At 54.9% G+C, this 18,251-nt stretch overlaps 1 protein-coding gene across 9 annotated transcripts in view; it reads left to right on the top strand.

The window, feature by feature from the left end:
- Positions 1-18,251, top strand: part of TNXB (tenascin XB) — a 63,257-nt gene that overhangs the window by 40,718 nt on the left and 4,288 nt on the right. For 5 of the 9 annotated variants that reach the window (XM_077161370.1, XM_077161367.1, XM_077161371.1 and 2 more), the window contains 13 exons: positions 330-683; positions 2,118-2,441; positions 3,876-4,208; positions 4,688-5,011; positions 5,938-6,258; positions 8,270-8,617; positions 10,415-10,732; positions 11,111-11,413; positions 12,909-13,226; positions 13,588-13,941; positions 14,730-15,017; positions 15,441-15,719; positions 17,010-17,294. In XM_077161370.1, the coding sequence (XP_077017485.1) occupies positions 330-683; positions 2,118-2,441; positions 3,876-4,208; positions 4,688-5,011; positions 5,938-6,258; positions 8,270-8,617; positions 10,415-10,732; positions 11,111-11,413; positions 12,909-13,226; positions 13,588-13,941; positions 14,730-15,017; positions 15,441-15,719; positions 17,010-17,294 (4,149 nt within the window). The remainder of the gene's footprint in view (positions 1-329; positions 684-2,117; positions 2,442-3,875; positions 4,209-4,687; positions 5,012-5,937; positions 6,259-8,269; positions 8,618-10,414; positions 10,733-11,110; positions 11,414-12,908; positions 13,227-13,587; positions 13,942-14,729; positions 15,018-15,440; positions 15,720-17,009; positions 17,295-18,251) is intronic. The other 4 variants (XM_077161369.1, XM_077161374.1, XM_077161372.1 and 1 more) reach the window with 4 other exon arrangements.

Below are 18,251 nucleotides of genomic sequence, written 5' to 3'. Positions count from 1 at the left end.
CAGGGGAGAGTCAGCCTCTTTCTCGCAGGTGCGGGGCGAGTGGGCACAGGAGGCCCCTCTACTCGTGGCTGGTCCCTTTGCACCTCCCCCCTGGGCTCACAGGACCGACTGGTCCTCCTGGGCAGAGAAGGGCCCCTGTGAGCTGTGCTGGTGGCCGCCCCTGGCTCCCACCAACCGCCCCTGGGGGTCTGGGCATGTGTGTGAGGCTGGACCGAGCCCTGAACTGACCTTGGGGCCCAGTCGTGGCCTCAGCTTCTCTGTCCTCTCCCCCAGGGACCCAAGGACAACTCGCAGGGACCCTGCCTCACCCTCCCTGTCTCCCCTTCTAGCCCAAGAGGAAGAGACCCTCACCCCCACGGAGGAGGATGAGACCCCCACCCCCACGGAGCCCCCCACGGAACCCACCACAGAGCCCCCCGAGGAACCACTCCTGGGGGAGCTGACAGTGACAGGATCTTCTCCGGACTCCCTGAGCCTCGCCTGGACGGTCCTCCAGGGCCACTTTGACACCTTCACCATCCAGTACAAGGACAGCAACGGGCGGCCCCAGGTGGTGCGTGTCGGGGGCGAGGAGAGGGAGGTCACCGTGCGAGGCCTGGAGCCCGGACGCAAGTACAAGATGCACCTGTATGGCCTCCGCGAGGGGCGGCGTGTGGGCCCCGTGGCCGCGGTGGGCCTGACGGGTGAGTGAGGGCTGAAGTATGCTCAGGGTTGGGTTTGGGGAAAGGTCTCATCAGTGGGAGTCTCCAGAATCTCCTCTTTGGGGATGCTCTCAAAGCTGGCAAACCTCTAACCCAAGCCTCTTGCACTGACACCCCCAGACAGTATGATCTGGGGGCACAGAGAGCGAGTCCCAGAGACATTTCCCACAGGCCTGTGTGGGAAAGGCCAGTGGGCCTGAGATCTGCAAGGTTGGGAATTCACTGACCCGTTGTGGCTCTCTGCTTTACCTGGAAACTCCGGGGAGGACTACTTTTGTGGGATTGGGGCAACTGCCAAGAAATATGAATGAACTCAATAAATCCTTCTTACTAGACCAAATCTCAGACACACTCACAAAGAGAAAGAATAGCATAGAGAACTCCCAGGCATCTGTCACCCTACTTTAACCAATTGCCATCTCCTGACCGTTCTCTACCCAACCCACTCCCCTCTCTCCCCTAGAAGATTTTTTTCTTTAGCAGCGCTATTGAGATTTAATTTACATACCACAACATTCGTGGAATCAAATTCTAAGATTTTTAGTATATTTACAGAGTTGTGCAACCATGACCACTAATTTGACAACTTTTCCATCACCCCAAAATGAAACCTCGTGTCCATTCCCATTTCCACCCACAGCCCTTGGCAACCACTATCCTACTTTCTGTCTCTGAAGATTTGTCTTTTCCATTTTGCGTAAATATATATTCTTTTGTATCTGACTTTTTTCACTGAGCATAGTGTTTTGAAGTTCATCCATACTGCAGCATGTATCAGTGCTTTGTTCCTTTTTGTTGCAGAATAGTATTTCGCTGTATGGATATACCACTGGGATATTTTAAACTAATCCCAGATACTCTACTTACTTTCACCAGAGACATATTTAAGTATATCTCTCTCTCTCTAAAAATTGAATCATTACTTTAAAAATAATCACAAAAGAATTACCATGTCTTTAAACCATTCCTTAATATCAAGTATCCAAGAAGTGCTAAGTCTTCTAATTGTCTCATAATTATTGTTTTGCAATTTGTGGCTGGAGTCAGGTCCAGATAAGGAGGATGTATTGCAATTGGGGAAGTAGAAATTTTAAATAGGGTAATCAGGGAAGGAAGGCCCCGAGAAGGTGACATTTGAGCAAAGGTTTAAAGGAAGTGTGGGCATGAGCATGAAGACACCTGAGAAAAGAATATTCGGGCAGGGACAGTAGTCATTGCAAAGGTCCTGGGGTGGGAGGTTACCTAGCATCTTTGAGGGTAGGCAAGGAAGCTGGTATGACTATACTGATTATCCATTCATAATCAGAAATAGATCTTAAGGCCCAGAATCAGCTCACCCTCCAGCCTGAATCAGGAGAACGGGGGCCTCATAACTCCTTACAGCAATGGAAAGATTCTGTTTGCATCTCTTCCCAGCGCTCAGCGGGGAGTCCCCGGTTCCTGCATCCCCACCCCCTGCTGCCCCACAGAGCCTACCAAAGCCGCGCCTGGGGGAGCTGACCGTGACAGACGCCACCCCCGACTCCCTGGGCCTCTCCTGGACAGTCCCTGAGGGCCAGTTTGACCACTTCCTGGTCCAGTACAAGAACGGGGACGGGCAGCCCAAGGCGGTGCGGGTGCCAGGACACGAGCACGGGGTCTCCGTCTCGGGCCTGGAGCCAGACCACAAGTACAAGATGAACCTGTTTGGCTTCCACGGCAGCCAGCGCGTGGGCCCCATCTCCGTTGTTGGCTTAACCTGTGAGTGTGCAGTAGGGCAATGGGCCCCGTCCTGAGCTGGACTCTGTTTCCCTTTGACGTCAGTATTCAGGTGTCTGTGTCCCATTTTCCCTAGATGGAGTGTCCTGAGCTCCTGGGAGTGAATCTTCTCCTGAGAGTGAATCTTCTCCTGGGAGTGAATCTCACTCTACACCTTTGGTCTCACCCAGGCCCGCATGCCCTTTCCACACGGGCTTTTTAGGGCCTTGAAAAGGCAAAGAACCAGGGAAATAACACAGACTTAGGCAGACCTCGGGTTGACACCAGTCTCAGTCCATTAGAGCTGTGTGTCCCAAGGAAGTTACTCAACCTCTCTGTGCCTCCATTTTTTCATTTGTAAAGAAGGAATAACCACACCTGCCATGCAGGTTGTGCACAAGTGTGGCTCGGCTCACACGCAATGAACAGAAACTACAGTCCTCCCTTTCTTAGGAAGGCAGTTAGTTCCTGCAAACCCCTTAGGACCACTCTCATAACTATCATTCATCTCAGTGGGAGAAATTCTGCATGTCCCCGGGTCTCCAGATTGATACCCATTTATGCCAGAACAGCACAAAATTCTGCTAACGTGGACACTGGCTTCAGCAGTTAACATCAGTCATCACATGCACAGCTTAACAGGCATTTTCCCTTTGTTAATTACTGTGTAAAACAGCTATTTTTTGGTTTCTGTAAGCTCTTTTGTAGCTATTATCCTTTAGATGCTTAAGACCCAGTTCCCAAACAGAATGGGTATATGAAACACAAGGATTTTGTAATTCAACTATTAAGACAGAATAAAACCCTGTACAGAACAGAAAGGAGGAAAGAAATCAATGAAAATAAAACACAAGATAGCACACATGCCAAACAAGCGGGCATCCCTGGAGGCTGATGGCGCATCTCTGCCATAAATTCACAAGAGAGAGAACGAATACCAGGTCTAAAAACCCTGTATTTGCAAAGATGACCTCATGCTGGTCTCCCCTTTTTGCCCTCAGGTGTAAAATCTAAATTGGTTCTGTAAATGCTCAGAAAAGGCTTTTAAACCAGAGGAGGTATTAAAGGAAAACACTTGGAAATGGCATGCTCGAAGCCAGAGTGGGCGTACCTCCTGCTGCGACTTTTCAGTTATGTTTGGTGTGTGATAAAGCATAAGCTCCATCCCTCTCTTCAAATCTGCTCTGCAGCTCCCAAGGGTTCAGAGTAGGCACACTCTCGTGTCAGCCCCACTCCATGTGCCTTCCCTGCAGGCTCTGCTGTGGCCCTCAGTAACTGTCCATTTCCACCAGGGAAAAGATGCCCTAATCCCAAGGCACTGGCATCCAGCTGTGAGCCCCTGGTGGGTCTAGCTGAATTCCAGAATCCCCCTGGCCAGACAGGACCCACACGAGGTGCATCTTTGCATTCTCTTTGTCTCTTTGTCTCCTGATCCAGCCCCAGGAAGGGAAGAAGAAATGACCACAGCTCCAGCAGGCCCATCCACTGCTGTCCCCGAGCCTCCCATCGAGCCGCACCTGGGGGAGCTGACCGTGACGGACGCCACCCCCGACTCCCTGGGCCTCTCCTGGACGGTCCATGAGGGCCAGTTTGACCACTTCCTGGTCCAGTACAAGAATGGGGATGGGCAGCCCAAGGCTGTGCGGGTGCCGGGGCACGAAAACGGGGTCACCGTCTCGGGCCTGGAGCCAGACCACAAGTACAAGATGAACCTGTTCGGCTTCCACGGTGGCCAGCGCGTGGGCCCCGTCTCTGTCGTCGGGGTGACGGGTGAGTGGGGGTGGAAGCCCCCCGGGTGGGATCCAGGGGAGGGTCAGCCTCTCTCTGGTAGTGGTAGAGCCCATTCGCTGCCCCTTTTGTTCTAGTTATGGGCTTTTGAAGGGGGCATTCTGACCCCCACCTCTTGCCACAGATGCACTAACGGCCATGGGTGCCTGGAGGGTGAGCTGACCCAGGCCTCAGGGTGGGCTCTGTGCAGCCTGCATCTGTCCCTTAGGGGCTACATCAGCCCTGGCCTCCTGACTCTGGCTGGCCAGGGTGCTGGAGCAGGAGCCTGGAGGCTCATTGGACACACCTTACTCCCAGAGGGCCTGTGTTTGGAGCCCAAGAGATGTTTTAAGGATGGACTTGAGAATGTCCTTGTCATCCCTGTGGGTGGCAGTGCCAGGTCCCCACACTGGAATGTGGGACGAGAGAGGCTGGCCAGATCGTGGCCTAGCTTCCCCTGTCTTTACATCTCTCTTTGTCAGCCCTAGAGAACGAGACCCCCACCCCCACGGAGCCCCCCGAGGAGCCCACAGAACTCCCGGAAGAGCCGCTCCTGGGAGAGCTGATGGTGACAGGGTCCTCCCAGGACTCCCTGAGCCTCGCCTGGACGGTCCCCCAGGGCCGCTTCGACGCCTTCACTGTCCAGTACAAGGACGGCGATGGGCGGCCCCAGGTGGTGCGTGTCGGGGGCGAGGAGAGGGAAGTCACCGTGCGGGGCCTGGAGCCCGGGCGCAAGTACAAGATGCACCTGTACGGCCTCCACGAGGGGCGGCGCGTGGGCCCCGTGACCGCCGTGGGCCTGACGGGTGAGTGAGGGGACTCGGGGGGCTGGGGGAGAGCTCCATTTCCCTTGCGGGTACCTGGCTGACCCTCCTGCTCTTTCTCCAGTCCCTGAGGAGGGAACCAGGCCTCGGCTCCCCTTTCAGGTCCTCCCTCCATGGCCCCAGGAGGGTGGCCCAGGTCCGGTGGTTTGGCCTTTCCCACCCTCTTCTGCTCTGGCGTGGCCTCCCTCTCCTGGTCAGCCACCGGCCGCCTCCAAGGGTTTTGAAATGTTTAAGCACAGGGCAAGCCTCATTGACTAGAATTTCTCTAAGCTCTCATTTTTGCATTTGTGAAAGAAAAAAAATCACATTATGAAAAGTTTGGAAAATTAAAAAAAAATCTCCCCCCTCCTAACAACTAACAACTGCCATCATATGAGCATTGCCTTTCAGTCTTTTTCCACATATCTTTTGGAAAGTTGCAGTTTGTGAGTACTGCAACACTGGTATTTTACTTATTTTTGGATTAATATAAACAATTTGCTACATTAGAATGTTATGAAGCCATGTGGTGTATCAAATTTTCTTCCAGATTTATGTATGTGCTCAAATTATAGAAAATCTGGCCAAAGCAAGTAGAACCATATCAGCTGTGCAGCCCAGACCCTCTTAGGCATGATTTTTTCAGTGGAAATGTGTAGGTGCTGTCCTGCCTCCTTTGAGCATTGCTGACCTCATGAGCATCTTTGGAGTGGCAGCACGTGACAGGGCTGCCTGCTCTCTCCCCTTCACAGGCCCTCGAGTCACAAATGCTCCCCACATGGCCAGTGGCTCAACCCACAGCCCTGGGAATGGACTTGAGGGCATAACCTACCACCCCCACTGATGTCCTCCATTCCTAGGTAATAAGCAAAACCGCTCAATGCTGGAACGGTGACTGGAGCTGCGCCCCCCCCCATCTCTCTCCTCAGCCCCACAGGACCATGTGGACGAGACCCCCACCCCCACAGAGCCCCTGGAACTCCCCAAGGAGCCACTTCTGGGAGAGCTGACAGTGACAGGGTCCTCCCAAGACTCTCTGAGCCTCTCCTGGACGGTCCCCCAGGGCCGCTTCGATGCCTTCACTGTCCAGTACAAGGACAGGGACGGACAGCCCCAGGTGGTGCGTGTCGGGGGCGAGGAGAGGGAGGTCACCATGCAAGGCCTGGAGCCCGGACGCAAGTACAAGATGCACCTGTACGGCCTCCACGAGGGGCGGCGCGTGGGCCCCGTGGCCACCATGGGCCTGACGGGTGAGTGAGGGGACTCAGGGGGCTGGGGGAGAGGTCCCTTTCCCTCGCGGGTACCTGGCCAACCCTCCTGTTCTTTCTCCAGTCCCTGAGGAGGGAACCAGGCCTCGGCTCCCCTTTCAGGTCCTCCCTCCATGGCCGTGGGAAACTGGCCCAGGTCCAGTGGTTTGGCCTTTCCCACCCTGCAGCCTCCTCTCCTGCTCCGGCGTGGCCTCCCTCTGATGGCCAGCCACAGCTGCCTCTGAGGGTGAAATGTGTCAAGTACAGGCCAAGTCTGGCTTACCAGCATTTTCCTTTCTTTGCATCTTAATCACAGCATTCTTTGTTACAGCCACCCAACAAAATTAGAAACAACTGAACATCCAACCACATTGGAATGATTAAATAATTTAGGCAACATCTGTAAAATGAACTGTTATGCCACCAGTGAAATGTTTTAAGACAATTACTTTATAATGCTACATTGAGAAAGGAAAGCACAAAATTTTTGTAAGGCTGCTAATCGCAACCACTTGAATGTAACATGCATGGCCAGAAGACAGGAAGGAAACATATCCATGGCATGCACGGTTTGTGGGACAGAATAGGATGTTCTTTATTTTCTGTTGTATCCTATTTTGTGTTGTCCAGAATTTCTTAAATGGCAAGCACTTCTCTCACAATTGGGGGAAATAGAAAAATAGAATGTCTTCTCCCTTCAAGTTGTCTCTTCTCCCCACCCCCATCTCTCTTGCAGCATATTTCACTTCTAATTATGAGAAAGTTAACAATTCTAGTCCATAATGAAAAAGGAAAACAGTTCCCATAGCACAGCCATTCAGTCCTGCCTCTTCTGGGCAGCTTGGCCAGATTTTTATGCCTGGTTTAGAGGATGCAACGCTAGTTTCTACGGATGAACTAGAATCCAGCCCCTCTGAGAGTTGATCATTTGGAAAGCGAGTTCCCTCCATGACCCCAAACTAGCAGCAGCATCCGTTGCTCTCTCATCCCTTGTGAAAATTTGGCCAGAGGAATCCTTTTGACTTTCGCTTGCGTGACTCCTGAGCAGGTGTCGAGGGGCTATGCTCCAGAGAGGGGAAAATCAGGGCGAGCAGTAGAAAATGAACATTAGAAAAATTCACACCCGAGGGATGAGCTGCTCGTTCTCACCCACGGCTGAACTGTTCTGTTCTGCCTCGCTGTCGCTCACACAAAGCAAAGCAGGGCCCTAAGGGGTGCCTCTTCCCTTCCATCTGCACTGATTTCCACTCTCTGCCCATCCCCCCCGGCTATTAATTTTTTTTATAATCCACAATTTCTTTTTAAGTCCATGTTTTCCTAGTGAAAAGAAATAGCAACATTATGGAAAGTTTGAAAACTTGAAAAAAAAAAAAACCTCCTGTCCGCCCACCTCCTGCCCCAACAGCTGCTGTTGTTAACAATATGCCCGAGTCATATGCACGTTCCAGCTTTCCCATGCAGCACATGTTTTAAAGTTGCAGGCAGCGTGCTCATGAAGTTCTTGCATATAAGTCACATCGAGAGTGTCTGTGGCTGCCCAGCCTGTCTGGATCGTCATGTTCATGGTTATTTGATGCTTCATGGCCAAAGCGCCATAAAGGAGCTAATCTTCTGCGGGTCATTTGAGTTCCTAACACGTTTGCTGTCATGAATAATCCACGATGAGCTCTTCCATGCTCTAACTTTTTCCTTCTTTGTAATAGTTTTTTTAGGATAGATGCCCAGAAACGGGATTATTGGGTTAAAGGAAATGAGCATTATTTTGGCCTCCAGCACATAGGTCCAAATTGTTTTCTGAAGGTGTGTGACAGAGCAGTCCTGCCAGCAGTTCTCACTGGGCGTGGGCCGCTCAGCCCACTCACCCTCACTTCACGTTCCAAGCGGGCTCTATACAGAGGTTCACGAGCCTCAAAGTCTAAGGCTTGAGGAATAAATGTGTGGGCTGCACTTGATTGTCCCGATTGATGTCCCCAGCAAAGCAAGTCGCCCGTTAAACCTGGCTTTCTCCTCTCAGCCCCGCAGGAGCATGTGGACGAAACCCCCACCCCCACGGAGCCCCCCACGGAGCCCCCCACGGAACCCACCACAGAGCCCCCCGAGGAACCACTCCTGGGGGAGCTGACGGTGACAGGGTCTTCTCCGGACTCCCTGAGCCTCGCCTGGACAGTCCCCCAGGGCCGCTTCGATACCTTCACAGTCCAGTACAAGGACAGGGATGGGCGACCCCAGGTGGTGCGTGTCGGGGGCGAGGAGAGGGAGGTCACCATGCGAGGCCTGGAGCCTGGACGCAAGTACAAGATGCACCTGTACGGCCTCCATGAGGGGCGGCGCGTGGGCCCCATGACCGCCGTGGGCCTGACGGGTGAGTGAGGGCTGGCAGGGGGGCAGGGTGTGGCAGGGCCCCAAAAACTACCCTTTTCATCAGCTTCACGAGAGCACACAGCAGTGCAGCCTTGCAAACTTTCTCACCCATCCAGATCACCTGGGGAACTTGTTAAAAGGCAGATTCAAGTGGTGCACGGGTGGTTCAGTGGTAGAATGCTCGCCTTCCATGTGGAAGGCCCGGTTTGAGTCCCAGACCATGCACCTAAAAAAAAAAAGGCAGATTCAGTAGGTTTGGGCTGGGCCCTGAGGTTCTACATTTCCTACCAGATCCTCGGCAATGCTGCCGGTCCACACACCCCACGTGGATAAGCAAAGCTCCTCACAGCAGAGGGATGGGGACCCTTTCTCAGTTGAAACCATCTTATCTTCTCCCATGATTCCTCACAGAGGCTCAGCTGCTGTGGCTGACAGGGGCAGTGATGGAAGGCAGGGGGTGTTTGGTGAGCTGCGTGTCTTGACACCCCATAAGCCCCTGGCTGGAGTATTTTTTTTTTTACAATCACTGCCTCACGTTATCATCTTATAGTTGTGTATTTATTACCATGATCATTTTTTAGAACATTTGCATCACTCCAGAAAAAGAAATTTTAAAAAAAGGAAAAACTTATACATACCATACCCCTTACCCCTCCCTCTCATTGACCACTACTATTTCCATCTACCCAATTTATTTTATCCCTTATCCCCCCATTACTTATTTATTTTTTATGCATATTTTTCACTCATTTGTCCATAGCCTGGATAAAAGGAGCATCAGATACAAGGTTTTCACTATTACACAGCCACATTGTATAAGCTGTATAGTTATACAGTTTCTTTAAGAAACATGGCTACTGGAACACAGCTCTGCAGTTTCAGGCATTTCCCTCTAGCCTCTTTAATACACCATAAACTAAAAAGGGGATATCTATATAATATGTAAGAATAACCTCCAGGATAACCTCTCGACTCTGTTTGGAATCTCTCACTGGCTGGAGTATTAACAGACCGTTTACTCTAGTGGGTCAATCTGTTCATTCACTACGGGTCTGTGTGCCCTTATCTGGACTGGAGTCTGGGGTGTCAGTGCCTTCAAGCCGAGACCCCCGGGACATCTGTTAGTTGAATAGGTTGGGTTTCCGCTCCCTGCAGTGAAGGAAAGCACCCTCCACGGGCAGCTGTGGGGCATTTCTGTAAGAGGGTGATAGAAAGGACTTGTTATGGTAGTGGGATTTCTGTTAGGTGTTTGGGGTAGGGTTTAAGGAATTAGGGTTTTGCTATGAATTGGATCCTGTCAGGAAGAAGGAATAATTCTACAATTTTGTATTTTAATAAATAGTATGGCCTAGGGTAAGGTGAAAGCTGTCGTTGGTGAAGAAGCAGCGGATGACCGTATTACCTGAGGGGAGGATGTCTGGTCATTTCTGGGCTTTGGAGAGTCCACGTCTGTCTGTGTCGCGGACACTGGCCGTGACCGGAGTGGTCTTGCTTTTGTCGTGATCCGTCATGGCCACAGGTGGCCTTGCTGTGCAGCTGTCTGGGTCCAAAGGTCAACACCAGGGCCGAGCTGTGCCAAGCCAGCCCCCCTCACCGCTTCCCGCGTATGGGCCCCCCGGCTCCAGACGTCAGGGCTGCTTTTCTCCTTCCCAGGGGTCAAGCTGTAAAAGTGACACACACACATTCTTATCCTAGCGGGGCTCGCAGTCGCAGGCATTCCGGCAGGGAACAAATGCACCCCTTTACAGAAAGAAGGAAGAGAACTCACCTGTCTCCGTATGTCTCTGTCCACCTCCAGAGGACGAAGCTATGACAACCCCAGACTTGCCCACCGCGACCCCCGAGCCTCCCATCAAGCCTCGCCTGGGGGAGCTGACCGTGACGGACGCCACCCCCGACTCCCTGGGCCTCTTCTGGACGGTCCCCGAGGGCCAGTTTGACCACTTCCTGGTCCAGTACAAGAACGGGGATGGGCAGCCCAAAGCGGTGCGGGTGCCGGGGTACGAGCACGGAGTCACCGTCTCAGGCCTGGAGCCAGACCACAAGTACAAGATGAACCTGTTCGGCTTCCACAGCGGCCAGCGCGTGGGCCCCATCTCTGTTGTTGGGGTGACGGGTGAGTGGGGGTGGAAGCCCCGGTGGGGGGCACCCACTTTAGCTTTTCAGTGACAAGTGAGCAGGAGGCACAGCACGGGCCCTTGGTCAGTGAGCACAGGCTCGCCCAAGGCTGAAGATGCGGCCTCCATGTGCTGTCCCCTGGGACTGACTGATTGCTTCTCCTGGAACTGGTGGCCACCACCGGTTCCAACAACCAACCCTGGAAGCTCCGGCATATGCAGGCTGTCAGCTCAGCGGAATCACCAGCCCTAAGAACGAGCTTCCCTGAACTGACCTCAGGGCCTGGCCGTGGCCATGGCTTCTCTGTCCTCTCCCCTGAGGGCCTGGGGACAGCTCCCAGGGACCCTGCTTCACCCTCCCCATCTCCCCTTCTCAGCTCTGGAGGAAGAGACCCCTGCCCCCACGGAGTCCCCTGAGGAACCACTTCTGGGAGAGCTGACGGTGACAGGGTCCTCCCAGGACTCCCTGAGCCTTGCCTGGACGGTCCCCCAGGGCCACTTCGACGTCTTCACCATCCAGTACAAGGACGGCGACGGGCGGCCCCAGGTGGTGCGTGTCGGGGGCAAGGAGAGGGAGGTCACCGTGCGGAGCCTGGAGCCCGGGCGCAAGTACAAGATGCACCTGTACGGCCTCCACGAGGGGCGGCGCGTGGGCCCCGTGGCCGCCATGGGCCTGACGGGTGAGTAACAAAGGTCCTCACCCACCCAGGTCACCTGGGGAGTTTGTTAAAAGGCAGATTCAGATTCAGCAGGTTTGGGCTGGGCCCCAAGGTCCCACATTTCCTACCAGATCCTCTGCACACCCCACATGGAGGAACAAAGCTCCTCACAGCAGAGGGATTGGGACCCTTTCTTAGTTGAAAGCATTTCACCTGCTCCCGTAATTCCTCACAGACGCTCAGCTGCTGTGGCTGACTGGGGCAGTGATGGAAGGGGGGTGGTGTTCGAGATGGCTCATGTCTTGACACCCTAAAACCCACGGTTCAGTTAATGACAGAATTATTACCCTACTGGGTCCACAAAGATCTGGGTGTCCTGAGCCAGGCCCTGCGGGAGGCGACGAAGGCAACACTTGGAATGTGGCAGACAAGTTCTTATCCTAATGGGACTCACAGCTGGGGGGGACAGGCAAGGAGCAAACAACAGAGGGCGGGGAGGGGGTGACAGGGAAACCCTGGGGCCAGGTTAGGACAACGCCCTAAGGCATTCTATCCCTGGGCAGCCACAGGAGAGGTGAGACTGTAAGGAGAAGCTGGCCTTAGCTTGGAGACCACATTAGAGAGAGGACAAAGCATGGGTCCGATCAGCAGGTGCAAAAGCCAGGCTGCTAGTGACAGTATGGCATGTATGAGGAGGGGATGAATGTTTGTATGGTTGTGCTGGGCTTCAAGATGTGGCTGAAGGGGTGGGACGGCTCATGCAGAATGGCATTGCTTTCAGGGATCCGGAAGGTGATTGTGGAGTTTTAAGCTGAAAACTTGACTTCATCAGATCTGCACTTTCGAAAGCTCACTCTGGCTACTGTGGGGAGAATGGATGGGGGAGGAGGAGCAGGGGCAAGACTGGAGGCAGGGAGGTGGGTGGGCAGGTCGAGGTCCAGGGAGAGATGGCCTGAACCAGGAGCCTGAGGCTAGAGGAGCAGGGAAGGGGTCCTAGAGGAACTGGGGAAGGAGAATTAGCACAAGCAGGGTTGGCTGCAGCTGGGGAGAGGGAGAGATCCAGGGGTGCTCCCAGGTCTCTGGCTTGGGAAGTGGGTGATCCAATCTACCATTGATGAGGTGGGGACCCAGCAAGGAGATTGTTTGGGAGGGAAGTCCTGAGCCGATGGATGTCAAGATGCCAAAAAGACCCGCAGTTGGAGGGAGGCTGCTGCTTGGTGGCGTGAGGGCCTGGGCTTAGCGCACAGGCCGGTGCTGGAGAAGGGGAGCCACATGGATGTGTGTAGATGGGGAGAGGGTACCGGTAGCGGAGGCAAGAGAAGAGGTTCTGGTCACAGGTGAGGAATGGTGACATTGGAGGGACCGGGGAAAAAAGATGTGAGTTAGAGCCCCGTAGACACCTTCCTTCTGGTTGTTTATTGTGTTGTTTTGTAAAACATCCCTTTATATACTGTTATATACTGAAGGAGGAAGGAAGAAATGTCACCTGTCCCCATATGTCTTTGTCCACCTCCAGAGGACGAAGCTGTGACAACCCCAGACCTGCCCACTGTGACCCCCGAGCCTCCCATCAAGCCGCGCCTGGGGGAGCTGACCGTGACGGACGCCACCCCCGACTCCCTGGGCCTCTTCTGGACAGTCCCCGAGGGCCAGTTTGACCACTTCCTGGTCCAGTACAAGAATGGGGATGGGCAGCCCAAGGCTGTGCGGGTGCCGGGGCACGAGTACAGGGTCACCGTCTCGGGCCTGGAGCCAGATCACAAGTACAAGATGAACCTGTTCGGTTTCCACGGCGGCCAGCGCGTGGGCCCCGTCTCTGTCGTCGGGGTGACGGGTGAGTGGGGGTGGAAGCCCCCGGGTGGGATCCAGGGGAGGGTCAGCCTCTTTCTCGCAGGTACTGGGTGAGTGGGCACAGGAGGCCCCTCTACTCGTGGCTGGTCCCTTTGCACCTCCCCCCTGGGCTCACAGGACCGACTGGTCCTCCTGGGCAGAGAAGGGCCCCTGTGAGCTGTGCTGGTGGCCGCCCCTGGCTCCCACCAACTGCCCCTGGGGGTCTGGGCATGAGTGTGAGGCTGGACCAAGCCCTGAACTGACCTTGGGGCCCAGTCGTGGCCTCAGCTTCTCTGTCCTCTCCCCCAGGGACCCAAGGACAACTCGCAGGGACCCTGCCTCACCCTCCCTGTCTCCCCTTCTAGCCCAAGAGGAAGAGACCCTCACCCCCACGGAGGAGGATGAGACCCCCACCCCCACGGACCCCCCCACGGAACCCACCACAGAGCCCCCCGAGGAACCACTCCTGGGGGAGCTGACAGTGACAGGGTCCTCTCCGGACTCCCTGAGCCTCGCCTGGACGGTCCCCCAGGGCCGCTTCGACGCCTTCACTGTCCAGTTCAAGGACAGGGATGGGCGACCCCAGGCAGTGCGTGTCGGGGGCGAGGAGAGGGAGGTCACCGTGCAGGGCCTGGAGCCCGGACGCAAGTACAAGATGCACCTGTACGGCCTCCACGAGGGGCGGCGTGTGGGCCCCGTGGCCGCCGTGGGCCTGACGGGTGAGTGAGGGCAGCCCTGAGCTCAGGTCCCCTCGGGTCTTCTCTCTGTGATTTCCCTGTTGACTCTCAGCTCTCCTTGCACGTGAGCCTCTGGTTCTTCCCTTGTTGCAAATGGTGTTCATGACCCTGCCTTCGCCCTGGCACTGCAGATTCCTGGGGAGTAAGTTGGGCACCTGCTTGTGCCTATAAATGTTAGCTTCCTTCCTCCTTCACCATCTGAGGTTGTTCAGATGTGAACCCTTTAGTCCCCCTGACTAGGTCATGTAGTGACTCAGCATGTGACTCTGGAGCCAGGCTTCCTGGGTCTGAATTCCATCTCCAAACGTACTGTGTGATCGCCCCCAAGTTTCTTTTTTTTTTTTTTTTTTTAAAGGAAAGACAGAGAGAAGGAAGGAAGGATAGAAGAAAGGGAAACATCTTTAAACATTTTCTTGTATTTTGTTTTTTTGTTTTTGTTACATGGGCTGGGGCCGGGAATCGAACCGAGGTCCTCCGGCATAGCAGGCAAGCACTTTGCCCGCTGAGCCACCGCGGCCCGCCCACCCCCAAGTTTCTTAACCTCTCTGTGCCTCAGATCCCTGCAAAGTGGGGACGATGATAACAGCACCTCCTTCATAGGTTGTGTGTGGTTTAAGTACACTGCTATTTGCACACTGCTCACAGCCCACCTGGCCCTGAGTCAGCCTTCAGAAGTGTTTGCTGTGAAATGTTAGTTTCACAGAACAGGAGACTGCTCCCGGCATGCACGGGTCTGCCCCTGAACCCTCAGCCTCCTTTGCAATGTCCAGCCTTCCTGCCCACAGAGCCCCCTGTGGAGCCACGCCTGGGAGAGCTGGCCGTGGCTTCCGTGACCTCAGACACAGTGCACCTCTCATGGACGGTGGTCCAGGGCCCCTTCGACTCCTTCCTGGTCCAATTCAGGGATGCTCAGGGGCAGCCCCAGACAGTGCCCGCAGTTGGAGACCTCCGCGAAGTCACCATCTCGGGCCTGGACCCCGCCCGCAAGTACAAATTCCTACTCTTCGGACTCCTCAATGGGAAACGGCGAGGCCCAGTCTCCGTGGATGCCAAGACCCGTGAGTTGGGGTTGGAGCCCACCTTTGGCTCCAGGAAGCTCATGGCCACTCTCTGCCCCCTTGTGGCGACAGTTGGAATTTCACTTTCCCATGCTCCGACTCTGGACCTCGGGCTGTCATGTTTCACTTCTTTACTGGGTCCGGGAAAGCAGGGCCCTGAGCTCTTCCTCCACCCCTCATCCCCACCCTTCCTCCTTACCCTACCTTAGGTCTCTAGCTTTCTTCTCTGGCTCCTCATTTATCCCTACTCTTCTGCCTCCCCCCTTCCTGACATGTGGCCTAGTTACCTTCTCACTGGTCCTGGGAACCCACTCCTAACCCCCAGCTCACAGAGTCCCTGCATCCTGAGGCAAGCTGCTCAGCAGTGTATCTCTTTGCGTCAAAATTTCTGTCCCTCTCCATGCAGTTCACTCTCTTTTCCAGTCCCAGACATGAGCTCTTCTCCCCGCCTTGGGGAGTTGACAGTGACGGGCGTGACCCCGGATTCAGTGGGCCTCTTGTGGACCGTCCCCGAGGGCCAGTTTGACTCCTTCGTGGTCCAGTACAAGGACAGGGACGGGCAGCCCCAGGCCATGCCTGTGGCTGCAGACCAGCACGAGGTCACCATCCCTGGCCTGGAGCCCAACAGGAGATACAAGTTCCTGCTGTATGGCCTGGCAGGCAGGAAGCGCCTGGGGCCCAGCTCTGCTGATGCCACCACCGGTGAGCCTCTGCCTGTCCCCAAACAGCCTCTTATCCCAGCTCCTCCCCAGCGGGCCCAGGGCCTTCCCATGAAATTCCTTCTTCTGTCTTCAGCCTGGACATAACAATTGTAAAACAGAAGTTTACACAGTGGGTCAGGCCCCAGCTGTGTGCCAGGCATCATTCTGAGCATTTTTGTGCATTACTTCCTTTATTGCCTCACGTCCGATGTTATAAAAAGATCCCAGGCCTTGGAGTCCACCAGACCTAGGTTCAAATTCAGGTTCCAGCCCTTGTCAGCTGTGTGACCATGGACAAGCTGCTTTGTTCCCCTGAGCCTCAGTTTCCTCAACCACCTCGTGGTAGTTATGAATACAACCCACTGGGGCTCGATAAATGTTCACATCTTCCTCCCTCTGCCAGAACTCTGAGTTAAGAGGTGGAAAATACAGAAGGACTTGGCTGCAAAAAGACTATGGAAAAAACTCTGGTGTCACTGTGCCCATGACTCAGCCCAGAAGGAAGGGGCGGGGACAGGTCACTGACCCTCACCCTACTCCCAGGACCGTGACTCACCCTGGCCAAACAAGAATGGGGCAGGCCTCCAGTAGGGACCTGGGGACCTCAGACTCTGGAATTCTCTTCCTGAAACCCTCTTTATGGGGCCCGGGTGCGGGCTTTTCCTACGACTCCCTAGATCAACCCCCTACCCCCACCAGGAGAGTCTTTGCTCCTCTGCCTTTCGTTCTCCCAGCGCCGCCCCTGGCTGCCCTGGTTCCATAGTGTCGGTGCAGGGCTGCGGCAGCCAGTGAAGGTGAGGGCCCAGGCTGACGGCAAGATGAGGAGGCCGTGACCAGGGCCAATGGAGGCCATGAGCCGCCCAGCCCAGCTCTCACTGCTTGGAGGTGTCTCCCCAACTATCAAAACACCTTTTGGGGGTCTTTCTCCACTCTGGCCACTCAGCTGGTCAGGGGGTTGGGGGTCAGGGGGAATGAAGGCCCTTTCTCTGTACCACCAGCCATCTCTTCTCTCACACAGTAGACTTTTATGCATTTACTGCGCCCTTGATCAAAATGAGAGAGCTGAGTGTAGGCAGGGGTTTCGGCAGTGGTCTCAGGAGGAGAGGCCAGGCTGGACCCCTTCATTCCTATAGGGCAGGACCAGAACAGGCCTGTCCCCTCAAGAGGCTGCTGGAGGCCACACTTCAGGGACCCCTGCCCCAAACCTTCATGCCTCCCACAAGTTGCCAGGACTGAGGAAACGCAGCTCTTGACTAAGACTTTCTTCCCCGCACCCCCAAACTGCCCACAGCCCCCCGAGAGAAGGAGCAGCCCTCACCCCGCCTGGGGGAACTGGCAGTGACTGACAAGACCTCTGACTCCCTGGGCCTCTCGTGGACGGTGGCCCAAGGTCCCTTCGACTCCTTCGTGGTCCAGTACAGGGACCTGGATGGGGAGACCCAGGAGGTGCCCGTGGCTGGAGGGCAGCGTGAGGTTATCGTAGAGGACCTGGAGCCTGGCAGGAAATACAAATTTCTGCTCTATGGGCTCCTCGGAGGGAAGCGCCTGGGTCCAGTCACCATCCTGGGAGAAACAGGTGAGTGGGCAGCCGTCCCGCTTGGCCCTAGCCGTGTCACCCCAGCAGCCCTGACAAGGCTGTCCTGAGTGGGCTTCCTTGTGCCTTTGGGCTGAAAACAAAGGCACTGGCAGGAGTGGGCAAAGGGAGCCCTGCCCAGGGCAGGAGGGAGTGTTCCCAGTGCTGTCAGCTCTGACATTCATCAGGAAGCCAAGGCGGGAAGGAAAGGCCTCTTGCAGTGGTGCCCTCGTCTCCAGACCCCTGCTCACTGTCCCATCACTGCCAGCTGCTTTTCCCCAGCAGGCTGGCCTTGCCCAGAGAGGGGCAAACTTGTCTCCCATGGACAAGTCAAGAACACTTTTTTTCAAAAGGAAAATTGATTTGTTGAAATTTTCCTATTTCTTCTTGACCCCATTTAGGTAATTTGTGTGTTCCTAAGAATTCGTCCATTTCATCTAGTTTATCTAACTCATTGGTGCACAACTGTTCATAATATCCTCTTCTAATCCATTTTATTTCTGTAAGGACAGTAGTAATGCCCCCCTTTCATTTCTGGGTTTTATTACTCAAATGGAAAATCACTGGAAAATACTGGGGAGTGGCTGCATTTTTGGAGCAGCTTCCTCCTCTGGAGATTGCTGGTGCCCAGCTTAGCTCAGCCTGAGTGGAGCCTGCAGCCTGGCCTGGCAGCAGTGATTTGCCCAGACCTGTTCACCGCACGATTCCCCCATCCTCATCCTTGGCTCTCCTCAGGAGCGAGCTCGGCAGGGACTGGCTCAGGGAATGCCCCCTCATGCCGAGATCAGGCTCGGCACAGGCGTCCCAGGTGTCTCAATACAGCCCTGCACACGTCTAGAGGCGGGTTTAACAGGCCATTGGGGTGGGGAGGGGAGAGCAAGCAACTGATTCAGATCCAGCAAAGGGACCCACAAAGGGGGTACTGGGGCCACAGCAGATCCCGAGCAGGAGACGGCTATA

This window comes from Tamandua tetradactyla, chromosome 5 (assembly GCF_023851605.1).
Source record: "Tamandua tetradactyla isolate mTamTet1 chromosome 5, mTamTet1.pri, whole genome shotgun sequence".
In the NCBI taxonomy this organism is placed as follows: Eukaryota; Metazoa; Chordata; class Mammalia; order Pilosa; family Myrmecophagidae; genus Tamandua; species Tamandua tetradactyla.
The sequence above is the reverse complement of the archived record's forward strand: the minus strand, read 5'-3'. Positions and strand labels throughout refer to the sequence as shown.